This window comes from Delphinapterus leucas, chromosome 3, assembly GCF_059928025.1.
Source record: "Delphinapterus leucas isolate spDelLeu-1000000601 "Yukka" chromosome 3, BTC_Dleu_Yukka2, whole genome shotgun sequence".
Lineage (NCBI taxonomy): Eukaryota > Metazoa > Chordata > Mammalia > Artiodactyla > Monodontidae > Delphinapterus > Delphinapterus leucas.
Genome location: NC_143131.1, coordinates 126,776,913 through 126,798,065, shown reverse-complemented (window position 1 = coordinate 126,798,065; position 21,153 = coordinate 126,776,913). Strand labels below are relative to the sequence as shown.

General features: G+C 45.7%; 1 protein-coding gene and 1 long non-coding RNA gene across 18 annotated transcripts in view; one reads left to right on the top strand and one right to left on the bottom strand.

Moving 5' to 3' along the window:
- Window positions 1-8,228, bottom strand: part of AFAP1L1 (actin filament associated protein 1 like 1) — a 72,730-nt gene extending 64,502 nt beyond the window's left edge. For 5 of the 13 annotated variants that reach the window (XM_089909495.1, XM_089909488.1, XM_089909490.1 and 2 more), the window contains exon 1: window positions 8,056-8,228. Coding sequence is in view for 12 of the 13 variants with exons in the window: in XM_089909488.1 (XP_089765614.1) it covers window positions 8,056-8,071 (16 nt within the window). In the remaining variant the exon portion in view is untranslated. The remainder of the gene's footprint in view (window positions 1-8,055) is intronic. The other 8 variants (XM_089909491.1, XM_089909492.1, XM_089909493.1 and 5 more) reach the window with 3 other exon arrangements.
- Window positions 1-21,153, top strand: part of LOC111183073 (uncharacterized) — a 77,246-nt gene that overhangs the window by 11,000 nt on the left and 45,093 nt on the right. For 2 of the 5 annotated variants that reach the window (XR_016392810.1, XR_016392809.1), the window contains 2 exons: window positions 755-4,994; window positions 5,251-21,153. The exon at window positions 5,251-21,153 is cut by the window's right edge and continues 45,093 nt beyond it. This is a non-coding gene — a long non-coding RNA (uncharacterized LOC111183073). Of the gene's footprint in view, window positions 1-754; window positions 5,136-5,250 lie in introns of all 5 variants that reach the window. The other 3 variants (XR_016392813.1, XR_016392811.1, XR_016392812.1) reach the window with 3 other exon arrangements.

Sequence of the window (21,153 nt, the reverse complement as noted above, 5' to 3'; positions counted from 1 at the left end):
GATCCATTCCCCAGCTGGCCCTGTGTGCTGGCACATTTATTGGAGGTTTTTCTTCTCAGGCTAGAGTTCACAGACCCTGGGAGTCCATGGCAGAGGGCAGGGTGGGGTTAGGGAAGAAACCCCGAGAAAAATACAGTGTGTCTCTGGAAGTCCACTGCACAAAGATTTTTTGGGGGTGTTTGTTCAGTTATGTTATGGACGATAATAGAAATTTGTTTGACTTTAGATCAAATGAGACATTTCAAGCTTTTGGAAGACACTTTGGGTAACAGACCCAAACCCTAGAGTTTCACTTGGTTGAAAAGTGTGAAAGGCAGTGCTAGAGCAAGTAATGGAATCAAGCAAGGTGTTTGAGCAAGGTCAAGGGTTATGATAAACCAGTGCACTAGAACAGTGAGCATATCAGACTCACCTGAAGCTTTGCAAGAAGTACACATTCCCAAACCTCACTCCAGACCCACTGATCAGACCTCTGAGGGTATAGTTTCAGTAGGCTCCCTAGGAGATGATTCTGGGCGCAGATGGATTCGAGAACCACTGCTTTAGACAGTATAGAGTGGTCCTTAAGGGAGGTTGGACATGCAAGAGTAGAAACAGGAAGCTCCTGTAGGAGATGACAGGATATAGGAGAAGAAGCCATCCAGAATACGTTTTTCAGTAACAGTCCACAGAATTAGGGGTGTGATTGCAAAAAGGATGAAAGCAAAGGAAACGATGAATAATGACGAAGTCTGTGTTTCTGTCCCCAAAATAGGAATCATTGAAATGGAAAATCCTGGAGCTGAAAGTGGCCGTATCCAGCTCTACTCTGTGAATTTTGTATTTTTTCTTTTATTTATTTATCATCTCAACAGACATGTTTTGCGAATATACTGCATGCAAATTACTACATTGGGTGCTAGGAAAAGAACTGTGAACAAGGTAAGAAGGACCCTGCCCTCACAGAGCTCACATTAACAGCTAATTCATTCCCATAATTAATCATAACTGCAAAGATGGTAACCAATGAGACGTACAGAGTGCTAGGGTTACCTGTAATGGGGGATGTAGCTTGGGAGACAGGGAAATATTGTCTTGAGGAAGTAATGTTTGAGCAGATCACTAAGGATGAGCAGGAAGGAGTTAACCTGGTGAAGGTACAAAGGCCAGTGTGAGGAGAGCCCATAGTAAGAGATGGGCAGGGGCCCAAAGTGAGTTGGTGACAGGCAGGGTGGGTCCTTGAGGGCCACCACCAGGACTGTAGTCTATATCTTAAGAACAATGAGAAACCGTTAAAGAGGTTAAGTACAATCAGATCTACAGCTTTAAGTAACTGTCTTTAATCGCATCCTCTTCTTCCCAAATTCTATCCACAAGCATAGATAATTCGTAAGTCCCATTAAAAGCTATGATATGTTGCACATTTGAATAAAAGATGAATGCTTCAGGGCTTCCCTGGTGGCGTAGTGGTTGAGAGTCCGCCTGCCGATGCAGGGGACACGGGTTCATGCCCCGGTCCGGGAAGATCCCACATGCTGCGGAGCAGCTGGGCCCGTGAGCCATGGCCGCTGAGCCTGCGCGTCCGGAGCCTGTGCTCCGCAACGAGAGAGGCCACAACAGTGAGAGGCCCGCGTACCGCAAAAAAAAAAAGATGAATGCTTCAGGTTGAAGTATATACTCCTACAAGTCCTGTTCTCTATAGTTTGCAAAAGGGTCATGCCTATGGAAACCTCTTGAATTGAGTGACAGTTGTTTTAACTTATATATTACTGTGATCCCTATTACTGTGATAGGAGCCACTCTGGGGCTCCCTGATCTGTGGCCACTCAGCCTCTGCTTCATTATGTTCCTGGGCACCTTCTACTCTGTCATTGAATAGCTCTTTTCATTTGTATGCTTCTCCCAGATTGTGCCCCAGTTGGTCTGTGTTTAACCTCTTGTATAGCTTTCTGGAGAGTCTTTCTTTTACCTCTTCTACAGGACAGCTAGTTTGAGAACTGATCTCATGTACCCCCTTCAAATTTAGTCTTATTCACAAACAGCCCCATTTCCTTCAATAGCTCCTCACGTGATTGTGTTGTTAACAGGAAAAGAGAAACAGGAAGGGTGATCTGATTTGGTGGTGAATAAGATGAGTTCAAAATTGTGTCACTTGGAGGTTGAGTTGACTTCCAAATGGAAACTTCCACAGGCAGGAGCCAGTGCAGGAGAGTGGAGCTCAACTCATGGCTGAAAATGGACATTAAGAGTAGACGTCATAATGGGGCTTGGTTGTCTACAGGTGTGAGTTTAGAGAGAGGGCTGAGGTGGTAGGGAGAGAGGGGCAAGAGCCATCAAAGAAGAAAAAGTGAGCTAGAGAAAAGATGGGAAATAACAGTTAGTAAGCACTTATCATGGGCCAGGTGCTGGGTGCTGGGCAAATATTATCACATTGCAGTCTCCCAATTTTGGGTGTCATTATTCCTGCTTTTCAGACTAGCAGAATAAGACTTAGTTGGGTCACTTGCCTTAGGGCAAGAGAAGCCCAGAGGCTATGAGCACCTATAACAGTGGGATTGGAGGTGGGAGAAGGAGAGGCAGAAAAGCCTTCTGGCAGAGGGATGGAGCAGTGGTTAACCTAGGTTTATCGGATTGCAAACTCCATGCTTTCTCCATCTTTGCAAATAGGAGAATCCATTTAGAAAAGAGTAGAAGGTCAGAGCTACAGAGAAGCCCAGAAGATGGGACTGGGAAGGGTGAAAAATTAGACAAAATGGAAGCCGTTTGTGACCCTTAGATGTGGGCTTTCAGCAGAAGGTGTGACCGGAAGTGAGACTGCAGGGAGGGAAAGAAGTGTGTGGGAAGAAACAGGAAGCTGCCGTTGGTGTGTATGGTAGTGGGGTTTTATTTTTCTGTTCAGTTGCAAGGTTTTTGCAGAAGGGTAAGAAGGGTATGAGAAGCTAATGGTATCCAAAAACAGGGTTGTTTTTCCGAACCAAAGATCAGAATGAAATAATGATAGGCTCTTGGCAGAGAGTGGAGAGGGAAGAACTTACTCGGCAGGGTACTCACCCATGTGAGAAGTGGGGCTTGAAACTGATTGTTGAGGGAGAGGCAGAATAAACCCTGTGTGGGACAAGGCAGTGGAAGTGATGTCTAGTGCCAGCAGAAGCCTCTTCAGGGAAGAGAGTAAGGTTAGATCCTATACATACAACCATTGCAGAGTGTGGCTAAAATCCAAGTAATTATATTTGATAAATGTAACATCTGTCATCTACTGAATGTTTCCTAAGTGCTACCTTACGTGCATTACCTTTTCCCATGACACTCCAAATGAAATGAAACTGACATTCAGAGAAATTAAGTAATTTATCCAATTCATACAAGATCATACAGCTAGGAAGTCGTGGTCAAAGCCTAAATTTGTCCATTCTCTGAATGACTCAGCTCTACTGAGTCTCCAGGCCGACAAAGATGACCATATGGAACATGTTTGGAGGGAAAACATGAATATGGGTGCATGTTCCTTTTGGAAGAACAGTAATTGATAGGAGTAGAGAATGAACTCAGATGTCACGGAAGAGGTATGGGAATTCACAGCCTTGGGGACAGATGTTGGGCAATGAGTCATGGATGGGAGCTCATCATAGGAATGGCTGTGGGCTACTTGGCCAATGGAAGCCACAGATAGGGAAGATGTGGCTTTCCTAGTATAGATTTCAAAGCTGGTCCAACAAAGGCAAGACACGAGTAGGTTCTTCTAGCATCTCTTAAATAATAAAAATATCACTTAATGAAAAGCAGAGCTTCAGATCATGTCTTGAGTTGCCCAGGAGACAATATGATCTCCCAGAGAATATAATTCAGCAGAAGAAACTCCCATCTTGGGTTGAATGCAACTAGTTGAAAAAGAACTAGTTATAAAGTAGAAAGGAAAGGAAATTTGGGGAAATTGATTGTTTCATATGAGCTAGGCATATCAGATACAACCTTGGACATTAAGAAGGTGTATTAAAAATTAGAGAAAATTTAGACCAAAGGCTTTAAAGCAAAGAACTCGAGAAGACTAGAAAGTTCACAAAAGCAAAATTGTGAAGACACGACCATAGTCAGCAGGCAGGAATAAATAGAATAAATAAGAGAAAATAGACACATTGGCCTTATATATTAATATTTTGTCAGTCACTCAGAAACTCTCATCAAATGGTTCAGTTATTGCACGTCAGAGATGGATTTCCGAGAGACAAGCACCATGAAGGAGCTCCACGGATACAGAAATTATGACATGGTCCCTGTCTTTGAGTTGTATACAAAGTTGTCTAGCCCAGTTCTTAAAACGGAGTAGGGACTCAAAAAGTGTCCTCAGAGTCAGACCAGCTTGGGGCCAATAGAATTTTATTATGTTGAATCTGATTAACGAAAGACTGTAATTATTACAATAGCCAGCATTTATCGATGGTTCTCATATGCTAGGCATTATTTGAAGTATTTTCCATATACTTAATATTTATAACAACCCCAAGAAGTAGGCATCATCAGTATCCATATTTTATCCTCATTAGAGGATAAAGAGTTAAGTTACTGGTCCTGTAGAAGGTGGTGGCCATAATCATTAGTCTGTAGTGCAGGTGGTATCTTCACCAATGGCTGATTCTCTTTGAATGATATTCATGAATTGGGAAGTCCTGCTGGAAGGAATTTCATTATAATGTAAGTGGTTTCTGTGTCTGTTACTATATGAATCCTGCTTTACTCATGGGAAGACACATATCCTGTTAGACTAGAAATCCTACTTCCCAGGTTTGTTTTCGTTCTCAAGTCAGTTGACTTTGATGATGAGCTTCTATGCTGTAATTGCTGCTGAAGATCTGAACAGTATAGTTGTGGCGTAATGGAGGTGCCTGGACCTGCAGCAGGAAGATTTGGCATCCAAGCCCTACTCTAGGGCTTGGGCAGGTCACCTGCCACTACAGAGGCAGCCAGCAGCAAGCTTAAGATCAGGACTTTGGTTCAAACCCAGCTCTGTCTCTCACATGGCAAGTGACTGTATAAGTTAATGTCAGTGATCTAATCCTGCTGTTACGGACTGAATTGTGTCCCCCACCCCCCACCCCAATCCATACATTGAAGCCCTAACCCCCAGTGTGACTGCATTTGGAGATAGGGCCTTTAAGGAGGTAATTAAGGTTAAATGAGGTCATAAAGGTGGGCCCTAATCTAACAGGACTGATGCCCTTCCAAGAAGAGGAAGAGACACCAGAGATCTCTCTTTTTCTCTCTCTCTGTGCACAGGGAAGAGGCCATGTGAGGACACAGTGAGAAGGCAGCGATATACAAGCCTGGAAGAGAGGCTTCACCAGAAATCAACCCAGATGGCACCTTGATCTTGGACTTCTAGCTTCCTGAACTGTAAGGATATAATTTGTTGTTTGAGCCACCCAGTCTGTGGTATTTTGTTATGGCAGCCCTAGCTGACTAATACACTGCCAAGCCTGCTTTCCTGTGAGGTAGGGATTAATGATAGTATCTAGTCATAGCCTCATCCCATCGCTTTTTCCAAGAGAAGCCATGTAAAAAGCTGAGCATGTTGCCTGGCTCATGATAAGACCTTGATGATTTCAGTTGTTACTGTTATTAATAGTGAAGTGTGGTTTCCTTCCCTGGGCATGACAGTCTCACTCCCCACGTGGTCGGTATGGGGCTGAAATGAGACCTGTGCTTCTTAAAATTTCCCTGGCAAAAGAAGAGAGTGCTCACACCCTCCTGGGGATATGGGCACAAGAAGGGATTTCCACTGGAATGATTTGTGAAGTCTCTCACATTTTATCTTAAAAACCCACACAGATTTTGCATTCTAGTTCATATATAGTTTTAATTTGTACAGTGTTTGCAGTAGTTTCTCAGGGTTGACAGCTGAGGATCTAGACACATGACCTGGTCCTGTGTGCCTCATCCACTTCACTCGCATTTGCGCAGGCCTTTGCAAGTCACAAAGAATTGTTCTGATGTGAGGATTTTGTGGTATGTATTTTTAAAAATCAGCATTACAATTAATCAACTTGGGATACACTATAAAGTGTATTTCATATTACTAATGAACTACCTGAACCACTGTTAGTGAGCTCCTACTGTGTGCCAGGCATTGGTGTCAGCAGGGTGACCACTCAGATCCACTCCCAACCTTCCGGAAGCTTACATTCTGGCAGGGTAGGCCGACACTAAACACACAGTCGGATAACTAACTCTTAGAGTAATGGCACATCGTGACAAGGGCTATGAAGGAGAAGGAAAGTAGGCTAGGAAAGCCCGTAGCAGGGGAGAAGGTCAGAGCCCTAGAGCATTCTGAGTACTAATAGATTCCCGGGAAGTCTGGCTTCCTAGGAAGAGTGGTCTGGAAGCAGCCTTCTCGAGTGAGGCATCAGTTATTAAGCATTTTAAACGGAGTGAATTATTATCACTCGTGGTCCGTCAAAGCTCTGGGTGGTCTGTTTTCCACAGCTCCAGGTAGGCTAGTTATGGGGATTTTGTACTGGGGACAGGGTGGTATTTGGCAACTTTTGGGGTGTGATGGGGTGAAGGGCAGTGCTCTTTGCTTTAAATGTACAATGTGGGAAATGGGGATGGGGGACTGAGGGATATTAGAGGTGCCTCTTCTCTCTTTTCTTTTTCCTCCCTGGTGAGTGCATCTGCTCTTTGCAGACTTGTCCAGGAGTCAGTTAACAGGTGAGAACTGCTTTACAAATCACAGCCTCGGTCTCCAAAGAGCCAAACGGAAGCCCCCTCCATTTTTTGCCTGCGCTTCCAGCTCCTAATAGAGGGTGGATGCAGCATTTTGTGTGTTGGAGATGGTGTGGGTGGGGAAGTTGTCCCCAGCACCTTGACCTGGAAGTCTGGGGTCCCCTGTAGCCCTCTGAACTCTGGCTTTACCCGTAAGAGGGGTGCAGAGAGGTTACCCCGACACCTGCTCTTCTTCTCATCCCTGCCCCCACTGCCCTTCCTAATTGCTTCCACACCCCTGGCCACTCCTTTTTTTCCCCTTGGAGGCCTTAGCACAGCAAACAGGCAGATGGAGGAAGGGTGTAAGATTATTGTAGGGAAGGGGAGGAATTTTCCATTAATAATAGTAACAAGAATAATAATGCTTCTCATGTTGGCACAGCACTCGCCAGTTTACCAAGTGCATTCACACCTGTGATCTCCTTGGATTCCAGAGGTGGGAAGTTATGACACTGGTGTTCTGGTGGTCAGCCTTTGACACTGCCCCCATGTTCAAGCAGGCCACCTTTTTCACAGACATGAGCCCATTGAGGTGTCTAGGCCTTTACTTAAGCACAGGCCCCAATGAATGCCCCCCATAAATGCCCTCTCTTTGCTCCTGTCAATTGCAGTTTCAACAAGCCCCCACCATGTCTGTGAAACTTTATCAAATACTCTCGTCTCCTGAAAAAGAGTCCAAGCAAAAAAGGGTCTCAGAGACCATGTGGTCTAACCTCGTCACTAGCCCAGAGAGAAGAAGGGTAGGTTAAGGTCACGCAGCTTGTCAGGAACAGAGCCAGGGCTCGGACACCCATGTGCCACCCACACACACTCCTGCAGCTCCTCCTCCCGATACCCTGGGTAGCTGCACACTTCGTCTCCTGGGGCTTCTCAGCGTTCGAACAGTAGGGGCTTCGCATGTCCGGTGGTTTTCAAGAGTGTGACTCGTTAGCCCTATTTTACTTTCGGTGGGGGTTGGGGGGAGGTGGGATAGGGTCAGAGGAGCTCGCCGTCCTCAGGAATCCTGTGGGGCATTCTTTTGTGAAGTTAAGACTCCAAGTGTATGAAAACGTTGGTTTCACAAACAGGAGGCGACTCAGCTCCGGGACGAGTCCCTAACACACGAGTCCCTAACAGACCCCTAGCTGCCCTGGCCCAGGAGGCACCTGTACCCACAGCGCCCGGCTTTCGACCCCCCCCTACCCGCTCCACGCGCCCACGCGCCCACGCTTCTCACCCCGGCCCCACCGCCCGTCTCTCCCTTGTCCTCCCTGGCCTCTAGATCGTTCGGTTCTCCCCTCCCCACCAAGCAACAAGTGTGGGCACCACTTTTCTTCTTACCGCGGCCTCGGTCCATGGCGCCAGCGATCGATCGCGCGGAGCAGGGCGCGGAGCCTCCGGCAGGGCCGGCGGCTGCGGGCGTGCGGCGCTCTCCAGTCCCGCCCGCTGGAGCGCCCTCCGCGCGTCCCCTCCCCCGACAGGATGCTCGCCCAGCGCCTCCGCCCGCCCTCGCCTGCCCCTGCACGCTGCTCCTGGAATAGACCCGGAGCCCGCCTCGCCCCCTGGGCCGCGGTGTCCCTTGTCCTGCACACGCTTCGCGCCACGCCCTGCCTTTCACAAGTCCTCATGCCCCTCCGTGAGGGGCTAGAGGACCCACATGCCAGTTCACACGCTTTCTTTCGTACCCGCGCCCGTGCTTCCCACCCCCGTCCAGACCAAGGCGTTGTTCAGCTCTGCTTGCATTACGCTAGTGACGAGGGGCTTACTACTGCACTTCCCAGCCCGGTCCATTTTCAGATTGTACAGACTGTTAGAACCTGTTTTTCAACAGTGGAATCAAACTCTGTTTGCCTGCCGCTGCCACCCATTTCCTGGCTTTTGGTTTATCTTCTCCATTAAACAGGTCTTTCCTGGGCACCTTCTAGTGCGAGACAGTGGACCAAACTCTATGCTGGTACCGTGTCAATAATGGTGTAAAAGAGGAGTGAAGTAATAAAGATCTTTAAAAAATAAAACCACCTAGGAAAAGGAGAGAAAGAGAGGATTGCTTAAAGGTGGGCAATGGCTTCGGACACATCCAACTTTCGAGGTTCCCTGTGCACTAAAACGTGAAGAATGCCAACACGGAGTGATAAAAATTGTGGAAATGAACACTTTTTTAGCATACAAATGCAGTGCAATGTTAAGTGTGCTCTTCCCAAAATAATTACAGGATGTAGAAAAAATATTGCTATGGCCAGTGTGGTCAGGAATGGGATTTAGGTTTAAAGTTGTATGAAGAATGTCAACATCTTTCATCCTATTAGTGTGTCTCTGTGAAAGTAGGTCCAAACCGTTTATAGACAATATGAAATGTCTAAATTTAAGACCCTTCATAAAGTGAAGTCCAGGCCTAGTTCTCCTTCTAGACACTCCTCCTCCCCAAGATAGGCTAGGTCACAGTTTGAAGTTTTGGCTAGGCCACTCCTTTACTTAGAACATTCTGGCATTGGGACCATCTTGTGCAAAGGCACAAGGGAGGACTTGGGAAAAAGCATCCTGCGTTTTCCTGGCCTGGGACTATTTCCTCCATTGCTTTGATGGGCAAGTTGAAATTAGCCCTGGCTTCGCCAGATTGCATCAGTAGTTTGTTTAGTATATCTGTGTATGAGCACAGAGGAAATATGGTGTAGTGAAAAAACAGCGGGATTGGAGTCTGAACACTTGTGTGTGATCTCTTGCTCTTCTAATTACTAAGTGTACAACTTTAAGCCTTTGAGGTTTGCTTGCTCATCTGTGCTGTGGGAAACCTCATACTGACCTCATAAGGCTGTTAGGAGGGCAGATGAAATGATGGTACAAACCCACTTTGTAATCCTTAAATAGCTGTGAGCCGTTATTGTTTGCCAATTCCTCTTTGTTCCTGCCCACTTTTCCAATTTGAAAAGGTCAGTTTAAATTCTAAAGCAGACAACCAACGATTTACAAGTGGGTTAACTTCTAAAAGTTCACTGTTTGAATTCTGAAACGCTTGGAAACAAGGCTATAAATTGTAGTCAAGTTTCCAGGCTAGCCCATTTATACTTTAAAAAGCATAATATTTCACTTGAAGTAAATTTTAAAAATATGTAAAACGTAACTGTTGCAAGAACAGATGGAGGCTTAGAACTTTTGGAAACTTTAAGAAACTTTCAGACTCTGGATGTTTAGAAGAGAATTGGAACAGAAAAATCAAAAAAGCTAAAGGGAATTTATATGCACCTATGGAAGAATTTTTGGAGTGGAATTAACTGAGCTGTGGTCTAGGAAAGATGTAAAAATGGGAGAACACAGTCTGTGCACAGTTTTCCTAAGGATTAACAAAAAGAAGTCACTCTGAAGGTGTAGTGGTTCTGGTTTAATAATTACCCATAATGCCCACTAGGTGGCACTGTTGACTAAATTGACTACAGCTTGGTTGCTGTTAGGAAACTGGGTGAGGTGGATGAGGAGGCTGTGGGTTTGGGACAAGGAATAACTATACATTTTTTTTCTGTACTTTTCCTTTACTTAGGCCTATAGTCACCATAAAAACTATCCCCACTTTTCATCAGTCCACTTAGGAACGTCTGTTGCATTCTGTGCCAATTTCTGTTGGGAGAACTAATGCTAAGTAGAAATGATCTCCATCCTTAAGGAACCTACAATCTAGTAGAGGAGATAAATATGTACAAAATAATTTAATTAAAAATTATTATGTGAAAAGTGCCAGAGGAGAGATAAAGTGTTCTTGGAATTCATTCAGACAAAGCAAGAATATCTTACTGATCATGGAGACAGTAATGGATGACAGACACTTAGGTGAGCCTGCAATGAGAAGATAACATTACAGGCAGCGAAAACAGTGAGAGCAAAGACATAGAGATAGAAAACTGCAGGATGTGTCTGTAAAGAAGTTTGGTCTGGCTAGATTGTAGGGTATCAGGTGGGAAGTGCTGGAATGAGAATGGGGATGGAAGTTGTGTATGCCAATGCCTGGTTCCTCCTCCCTTTTCCACTTCCCTGTATGAATGCAATTCTCTGGAAAGGATTTTTAGGATCTGCCTCATATCTTCCCTTTTCTTATTGTTGTACTAAGTTTTCTAGGTTTGCCTGGTACTTGTCTAAAGAAGTCTGTGCGGAGAGCTCCAGCTCTGTAAAAAGATATCAAATTTGGTCCCAGTGAACAATTCCAGGAAAAAAGCTTTCAGCTCCCACATGCTCCTAGTCTTGTGAAAACAAATGATACTCCCTAGTCTCATTCTTAGCTTATCAGGTGCAACTGGGAAGCCCTGGGAAAGAAAAATTTGGAGACTAAATGTTCTTTGTCCTAGTGAGAGAAGCATACTTTAGCCTTCTAACCTGTCACTTTGCCTCCAGGTCTGCTTCCATCGTGGCTGCTACAGTGACCGTTCCATGGTTCCAATCAGATCCCCCTTAAAAATACTTGATGGCTCTCCTTTGCCCTCAATGTAGAGTTCAGATTCCTTACTATAGTATTTGGAGTGCCTTCCTCACTAAGCTCCAACCCACCATTCCTCAGAGCAGACAAGCAGTGATCTCAGGAGACCCTGGGAAGAGTAAGAAAAACCATCGATTGGGGACTCAGACCTGGGTTCTTGAACTGACTCTGTTACTGTGTCACTCTCAGTTCTTCCATTGGGCCATCAATGTATAATTTCCTACTTAGGCCTCTCCTTACCTCTTCATGGCCCCCCAGATTGCAAGTACTATGAGGGTGGGTGCTGTGTCTTACTTGTTGCAAGGTCTCTAGGGCCTAGCACAGTGCCCGGAACCTAGTAAGTGGTAGCAAGTATTGTGGGGTGAGTCAGTGAATAAATGCTCAAGGACTCAACGAGGTTTCTATTAATGCAGGTATTTTTGGAGTGGTCTCCTTTATCCTCTGGGATTGTTTATTTGCTTATCTATTTGCAGAGGAAAATGAGATTGCAATGATGTGTTCTGGGAGCAATGCCTCTGTGTTTCCCAGCCCCACTGCCTGCCACTGCGGACATGCAGCCCAACCCATGGGGCTTCTTCTTGGCTCAGGGCCCTGCTCCCAAACTCCTTTGTGCAGGGTGAGCCCCAGAGCCCCTTGCTCGAGTGTCTGCCCAATGCTGGTCGCTGTATGAAAACCTCTCTTTTTCCACTCAGCACAATGTCCCCATTATAGCCCCTATCCAGGGAAATGACACATGCCTGCTGGTCCACCCTGGGCCCCGGAAAGCAGATAGAGATCTGAGTGGCGGCTGCTGGGAGAAGGAGAGTTTCATGGCTGGATGAAAACCTCTCCTTTTGTTGTACCTTCAGGTTTCGGTTCCAAGGCACCTGGCTCCTACCTGCACCCAGGCCACAGGTTCACCTTCAACTGTCACAGAGCCCGGAGCACTGTTGTGTCTGGAGGAAAAGGAGCTTTTATTCTTGTGCCCCAATGCTGCACATCCCTTCCCCTCAGGTCCTTCCTCAAGAAAAGAGCACTCTTGGCCCCTTAAGTGAGGCTCACAGGCCGAAGTGCCCACAGGACCAGTCAGGGGAGGTCTGTGTGTGAGCTGACCACCTGGCAAAGCAGAGCACTCTTGTTCCAGCTGAAAGGCCAGGAGCCAGCAACTCAGGGAAGTGTGGCCAGGGGGAACATGGGCCTGGAGTGGCCAGATCTTAAGACTTTTCAGAAGAACCCGGGAGTCCAGATTTCAGCTTCTGATTTTAAAATGTTGGTAACTAAGTTCAACTGGTTTAAAACATTGCAAGGGTCAACTAAAATACCCCTGTGGGCTTAAGCTGGCATACAGCCTATGCCTTTGGAACCCTGAGAAAAACTGTGGGTCCATGAAGACTTCTAGAGAGTCTGTCCAGCTGGGTGCCTCTACCTGGGGGCCAAGGTGATACCCAACCCTTAACACTGCAGCAGGGACTAACTCTCTTTTGTCTTTTTTTTTTTTTTTTTTCACGGCACGCGGGCCTCTCACTGTTGTGGCCTCTCCTGTTGCGGAGCACAGGCTCCAGACACGCAGGCCCAGCGGCCATGGTTCATGGGCCCAGCCGCTCCGCGGCATGTGGGATCTTCCCGGACCGGGGCACGAACCCGTGTCCCTTGCATCGGCAGGCAGACTCCCAACCACTGTGCCACCAGGGAAGCCCCCAAGGGACTAACTCTCTTTTGAAAGGCTGTGCTGCATGCTCCCTGTTCATCTCTAGGCTGCAGGCTGATGCCAGGGTGCAGAGTCCAAAGCGAATTTCTTAAACCTGGAACTAGAAAAACTTTAGAGCTGAGAGGAGCCTGAGAGATAAGCCAGTCTGATTGCTTCGTTTGTCCGATGAGGAAACTGAGGCCAAGAGAGGGGAAGAAAGCTTGCCTGAAATCACACAAGATCTTAGAGACAGAACCAGGAGTGGTGCCCAGGGCGCTAGACTTGATGTCAGGTTCTGCCACATACAGCTGTGAAACCTTGAATGAATTACTTATCAAAGGCTCAGCCATGAATGAATTACTTATCAAGGGCTCAATTTCCTCATCTGTAAAATGAGGATGAAAGTCGTACCCAGAGGATTAAGTGAGATCTGTAAAGTGCTTAGTGTAAAAATGCAAGTTATTGTAATCAAGTGGGTTTCCTCTGGAGACATTGTCAGATGCTTATGGAAATACTAAGGAACACTGAAATCTCAGCCACACGTCCAGGCTGCCCCCTGCAGGGAGTTTTGTGTAAACCAGACCATTGGAAATGTGATAGATTCTGCCAGCTTCCTCCTTCCCTGTAGGAACATCTGATACCCTTAGATACGAGGACTATGGAGCTTCTAGCTCCTGTTACCCACAGAGTCTGAGAAGGGGTGGCATTTTGTAGGTATATTTTAAAAAATTAAATAGTGCTGTTATTTTGTCAGAAGGACAAATTGACAGTTTCTCCTGATCCAGGTGGGCAAGACCCTGTGTGCTAGGCAGTCCCATTTCTTTTGTATGACAATGAATTCTTTATCTACAAGAGAGCTTTGGGAGCAAAAAAGGCTTTTGGTCCAGGCCCTACAAGCACTTTCCATGACTGACCGAGGCACATTTTGACCCCTTCACACGTGCTCACTAGGCTTCCCTAGCGAGTCCCATGGCCCGTCGGTCACTTTGGCGGGGGCAGATGCCTGCACTACTAAAACTGGGATCGCGTGATCTCCCTCACACAGAGAGCAAAGCTGACAATATTAATTCACCCTGGGGGCCACTGTGTTTGTCACAGCTCCATTAGTGGCAAGTGACATAATCACAACTCAAACCAGCTAAAACCAAAAAGGCAGTTTATTAGCTCAGAAGGTAACTGGGGATTTGAAGGGTGAAGTTGGATTTAAGATAAGCTTAGATGCAGGAACACAAACAGAGTGGTTGTTACTTTCTTTCCACCTCCTGACTCCACCCTCCTCTGTTTAGTCTTCAGGTGGTGTCTCAATCTGTAGCAAAGAAGGCCACAAGGCTCCAGGCCTGCACACCTTTACTGGTGGAAATTAAGGTGAGAAAGGCTTGCCTCTCATCCTGTAGTTCCAGCACCGGCCCAGAGGGGGCACTGATTGGGTGAAGCACCTGATCTAAGAATGGGGGAGATGCTGAGCAAACACACCTCCCCTGCAGCCAGGTGCTGTGCCTGAAGCACATCATTCAGTCCTTACCAGCTAATGAAATAAGTGCTGTTATTCCTGTTTTGCAAGTCTAATTTCATGTGGTGTATTAGTTTGCTAGGGTTGTTGTAACAAAATACCACAGACTGGACTTCCCTGGTGGTGCAGTGGTTAAGAATCTGCCTGCCAATGCAGGGGGCATGGGTTCGATTCCTGGTCCGGGAAGATACCACATGCCACGGAGCATCTACGCCCTTGCACCACAACTACTGAGCCTGCGCTCTAGAGCCTGTGTGCCACAACTGCTGAGCCTGCGCTCTAGAGCTCGCAAGCCACAACTACTGAAGCCCGCGCGCCTAGAGCCCGTGCTCTGCAACAAGAGAAGCCACTGCAATGAGAAGCCTGTGCACCACAATGAAGGGTAGCCCCCACTCGCCACAACTAGAGAAAGCCTGCACACAGCAACGAAGACCCAATGCAGCCAAAAACAAAACAAAATAAAACAAAAACCCCCCAAAACATATTAGTACCACAGACTGGGTGGTTTAAACAATGGAAATTTATTTTCTCCTGGTTCTAGAGACTGGAAGTCCACAAGCCAGGTGTTAGCAGAGTTGGTTTCCCCTGTGGCTTCTGTCTTTGGCTTGCAGATGGTAGCCTTCCTGCTGCCTCATCACCTGGTCTTTCCTCTGTGCACCTACATCCCTGGCGTCTCTCCCTGTGTCCTACTCTCCTCTTCTTATAAGGATATCAGTCAAATTGGAATAGGGCTCATCCTCACAGCCTCATTTTAACTTATCACCTCTTTAAGGGCCCTGTCTCAAATACAGCCACATTCTGAGGAAATGGGGGTTAGGGCTTCAACAGATGAATTTGGCGGGGGGACACAGTTTAGCCCATAACCCTCTCTAGTAAATGGTGAGGCTGAGATTTTTACTCAGAGAGGCTGAGTCTAGCCATGGTGCTGCCATGTTTCTGCCACAGCTCAGGGTAGCGCCCACATAGGCAAAGTGTTTACAACCCAGACCAGCAGTGGGAGGGATGGTATCCAATGAAAACCTTAGCAAACAGGAAGTCCCTGGTGGAATATGAGAGTTTTGGCTCCCTGGGGTGGCTGGGGCTAACCAGATCCTGCCTGATTGTCAAAGTACTTGTGTTTTCTTTTCCCTGAAGCATCTTCAGTTTGTTTTCCTTTAACTTCCTGAAGACCAGTCCTCATGAAGAAAGTGAGGGAATACTCATCCTTACTTCCCTCCCACTTCTGTCAGAGGGAACAATATTTCCCAAAGTGTGGAATTCAGACTAGTGCTGAATATGTAAGGTAAGTGTAGATGTGACTCAGGCCAACATACTTGAAGAGTTATGAATTTATTTGAATTTGCATTAACAGCATAAAATTGGTCCTTATTTGATATTGATAAACAGAAGAGTTAGGAACAAGTCAATTGAAAGAAAAATATCACATAAATATCATTAAGTAAATAAATAATCTGATGAAACTTGTGGAGGTGGTGTTTGAGTGACTGAAATTTGGGAAACACTAGGATAGTTTACCCCCGAGGAGGAAACCCTTTTGGTTATGGGCATAGATGCCCACCTTACTTTTTTGACCTGATTTATCTATACTCTTGGCCCTTATTTGCCCTGAGGACTAGCCGTGGGGGCGACTGCAGGCCTTTGGTGTCTCTGCCCATGCCCCTGTGCCAATCACATTGGAGGCCAGGTGAAGAGGCAAGTGGACGCTTGGGTGATAGTGAGACGCCAGCCCTTGTCGTCATGGCTTCTGGGTTTTATTTATTTAGAGTCTTGCTCTAGGGCTTCTGAATAGCTTGGCAGTGGCCCACAGCTCTGTATGTAAAAGCAGGTATTTATCACTGTGAGATCAAGAGTTTTGGCAACTTGAAGTCTGATGTGGAATGAAGTATTTAAAATTTAATTACACATGGGGCATTAACAGAATTGGCATAACTCTGCAAACTCAATTCGTAATCTCTGAATTCTCGCCGTGCTTTGTTACCCTTAAATTCCAAGCCCTTCTACTCCACATTTGGCTCTGTTCAGCGGCCAGCTGCAGCTGCTGACGCCATCCACAGCCAGACCCCCTGCTTCCACACCACGTGCCTGGTGCGGACGAGCAGCTCTGGATACAGGAGAACTGGCTGCTTGTCCTCATCTGCTCAAGTGCTCAGTGGGCCTGTTCTGTGGCTGCAAAATGCAACCATTGTATTGGCTTTAAGCTCTAACCTTCTGTGATTCCTGTGGCCCCCCAGGTAGTGTTCTGCTTTATTAACATAAGGTTGTGCTCCAGTGTCCAGAGAGGTCATGTGCACAGGTAAAGGGGTCCCTTCTAGAACTTCAGAAAGTCAGACACAAAATGTTGTTATGTCTGTCCAAAAAAAGAAAGATGGTTTATAGCAGCAATTCTCAAACTTCACTGTGTGTGTGAATCACCTGAGAGTCTTATTAAAATATGGGTTCGGGTCTTCCCTGGTGGCGCAGTGGTTGAGAGTCCGCCTGCCGATGCAGGGGACACGGGTTCGTGGCCCGGTCTGGGAACATCCCACATGCCGCGGAGCTGCTGGGCCCGTGAGCCATAGCCGCTGAGCCTGCGCGTCCGGAGCCTGTGCTCCACAACGGCAGAGGCCACAACAGTGAGAGGCCCGCGTACCGCAAAAAAAAAAAAGAAAAAAAAAGCGTTCGGATTGAGTAGGTTGAGAGGGGGCCTGAGATTCTACATTCCTCACAAGCTCCCTGGTGACTCCAGTGCTGCTGGTTGGGGACCACACTTTGAGTGGCTAGACTTAGAGCAATTCTCCCTGCTTCTGGTAGGTTAACAACCATAGTGCAAGCCACACAGTCTCCACGAAGCCTGCATTAATGAGAGGTGTCCTCCCATTCCCTCTGCATGTTCTGGTCTCTGCCTGCCTTCCCACCTCTTGTGATGTCACTCTCCCCTTCCTTTGCTTTGCCCCAATGTATTTTAGTTCCTCAGGTACATCAAGCTTTTACTCATCTCAGTGCCTTTGCATACGCTGTTCTCTGTGCCCAGAATGCTCCCATCCCCACTTTTCCCTTGGTACTTTGTTGTCATCCTTCAGTACGGGCATGAAGTGAGTTTCTTTCTGCTCCTCTTTTTTGGTGCCCTATTTGTGTCTCTGTGGCAGTTAACTTTGTGAGCCATCTCTTTTTCTGTTTACTTATTTACAATCTGTTTCCTCTTTTAGACCAGAGCTACATGAGAGCTCACACCTGCCTTGCACACACAGTTGTATCCTCCGTGCTCCTGCTTCACAGCAGATGCTCAATAAGTAAATATTTGCTGGGCCTCTGTGTAGCCAGGGAGCAAGGGAACATTCTTGAGTCTACTTTTGCAAATTTGAGCCACCTGTTTCAAGGGGCTGTGGTGGGGATGATACTTAGAAGAATCATAGAATGAAAGGTCAGAAAAGGAGCTCCCTTTAAGCCACATCTCATCATCAGAGATGTCAAAATGTGAAAAAAGTATATATCTTAGAATGGATGAAATAAAGTAAGTGTAATGTTTCTTAAACAGTTATGTCAAAATTTGCAACATTAAATTAAACAAAGAACTTCATAGGACTTTTGGCAATGTGCTTGTGATTCTTTGAGGGGAGAGACAGTGGCTGTGGCCGAGACTCTGATTCACTTACCCAGTGGCCATTCCCTGTCTGCCCCATTTCTCTTCTTTGCCAATGGGGCACCTGCCTCCAACTATCGAGGCTGAAAATGCCAATTACTCAATTTCCCATCTGTTTTTGTAGCAAGGGCATGAGCCTCTTCCGCAGTTCTGCCAGCAGAACCTGCAGAGAAGCCTACTGAGGACTTCTGGGAAGGTTTTTCTGCTTAAAAGAGACACTCAAAGGGAAATTTCTTTCCTGGTTTTTGATGTGATTGTGTGAGGACATGATGCCTAGAGCCACAGCAGGCTCTTGTAAACCTGAGGAGTCACACCTGAGAATGGTGGAGTGGAGCAATGCAAAGAGCCTGGGCAAGGATGGAATAAAGAGGTGCCAAGAATCTGGGCTCCCGACAGCATCACTGAGCTGCTGAATCACTGAGCTGCTGAATCGACTAGCCCTGCACCTTGGACCTCTCTCTGGTTGTGGAAGATGATATGTGTTCTCCTCGTTTAAGCCACTTTTTTTTTTTTTTTTTTGCGTTACACGGGCCTCTCACTGGCGTGGCCTCTCCCGTTGCGGAGCACAGGCTCCGGACGCGCAGGCTCAGCGGCCATGGCTCACGGGCCCAGACGCTCCGCGGCATGTGGGATCTTCCCGGACCGGGTCACGAACCCGTGTCCCCTGCATCGGCAGGCGGACTCTCAACCACTGCGCCACCAGGGAAGCCCTAAGCCACTTTTTTTTTTTTTTTTTGCGGTACGAGGGCCTCTCACTGTTGTGGCCTCTCCCGTTGCGGAGCACAGGCTCCGGATGCACAGGCTCAGCGGCCATGGCCCACGGGCCCAGCCGCTCCGCGGCATGTGGGATCCTCCCGGACCGGGGCATGAACCTGTGTCCCCTGCATCGGCAGGCACACTCTCAACCACTGCGCCACCAGGGAAGCCCCTAAGCCACTTTTAAGAGGCACTCTTTACTTGTAGCTGAAAGCATCCTGACCGATAAGAGTGGTTAAACTGGTTTCTTCAGTCAGTGAGGAGGGAATTGGCTCCTGGCTCCACCACAGGAATTATATGCCCTCTTCAAAGCTGCTTCCTCCTCTGAGACGCAGGTAAGAAGAATGGCTACCTCTTGGGTTGTTACAGAGGCTTAAACGAGATGATGGGTGGAAAATTCTCAGCACAGAACTTGGCACATTGTCGGTACTTAATAATGAGGAACGGTTATTATTACTATTATTTTAAAATTGAAGTGTAGTTGGTTTACAATTTTGTGTTAGTTTTGGGTATACAGCAAAGTGATTCAGTTACATATATATGTATTATTTTTTATTCAGATTATTTTTCATTATAGGTTATTACAAGATATTGAATATTGTTCCCTGTGTCATACAGTAAATCTTTGTTGCTTATCTATTTTGTATAGAATAGTGTGTGTCTGTTAATCCCAAACTCCTAATTTATCCTTCCCCCCGACTCCCTTCCTGTTTTGGTAACCATAAGCTTGTTTTTTATGTCTGTGAATCTGTTTCTGATTTGTAAACAGATTCATTTGTATTATTTTCTATATTCCATATATAAGTGATATCATATAATATTTGCTTTCTCTGTCTGACTTCACTTACTGTGATATTCTCTAGGTCCATCCATGTTGCTGCAAATGGGCAATATTTCATTCTTTTTTATAACTGAGTAATACTCCATTGTATATATATACCACATCTTCTTTATCCATTCATCTGTTGATCGACATTTAAGTTGTTTCCATGTCTTGACTATTGTTAATAATGCTGCAGTGAACATTGGGGTGCATGTATCTTTTCGAATTAGGAGTTAAGGTTTTGTGTTTTTTGCATGTATGCCCAGAAGTGGGATTGCTGGATCATATGGTAGCTCTATTTTTAATTTTATTTTCTACTTTTAGTTTTTTAAGGAACCTTCATACTGTTTGTTCTCCATAGTGACTGCACCAATTTACATTCCCACCAACAGCGAAGGAGGGTTCCCTTTTTTCCACATCCTGTCCAACATTTATTATTTACAGACATTAAAAAAATTTTTTTTTAAATTTATTCATTTATTTTGGCCACACCATGTGGTATGCAGGATCCTAGCTCCCCGACCAGGGACTGAGCCTGCGTCCCCTGCAGTGGAAGTTCAGAGTCCCAACCACTGAACTGCCAGGGAAGTCCTATTTGCAGACTTTTTGATGATAGCCATCCTGACTTGTGTAAGTTGATACCTCATTGTGGTTTTTATTTGCATTTTTCTAATAATTAGCAATGTTGAGCATCCTTTCATGTGCCTGTTGGCTGTCTTTATGTCTTCTTTGGAGAAATGTCTATTTAGGTCTTCTGCCTGTCTTTTGATTGAGTTGTTTGTTTTTTTTATATTGAATTGTATGAGCTGTTTGTATATTTTGGAAATTAACCCCTTGTTGGTTGCATCATTTGCAAATATTTTCTCCCATTCCATAAGGTTGTCTTTTTGTTTTGTGGAAAGCTTTTAAGCTTGATTAGGTCCCATTTGTTTATTTTTGCTTTTATTTCTTTTCCTTTGGGTGATTGATCTAAGAAAATATTCTACGATTTATGTCAGAGAATGTATTGCCTGTGTTCTCTTCTAGGAATTTTATGATGTCATGTCTTATATTTAAGTCTTTAAACCATTTTGAGTTTATTTTTGTATATGGCTTGAAGACGTGTTCTGATTTCATTGATTTACATGAGGCTGTCCAGCTTTCCCAACACCACTTGATGAAGAGACTTTTTCCCATTTTATATTCTTGCCTCCTTTGTCAAAGATGAGTTGACTGTAGGTGTGTAGGTTTATTTCTGGGCTCTCTAGTCTGTTCTGTTGATCTGTATGTCTGTTTTTGTACCAATACCACACTGTTTTGATTACGGGAGCTTTGTAGTATTGTCTGAAGTCTGGGAGGGTTATGCCTCCTACTTGTTTATTTTTTTTCCCTCAGGATTGCTTTGGCAATTCTGGGTCTTTTATGGTTCCATATAAATTTTGGGATTATTTGTTATGGTTCCGTGAAAAATGTTATGGGTAATTTGATAGGGATCACATTAAACCTGTAGTTTGCTTTAGGTAGTATTGCCATTTTAACAATATTAATTCTTCCTATCCAAGAGCATGGGATATCTTTCCATCTCTTTGAATCATCTTCAGTTTCCTTTAACAGTGTTTTATCTTTT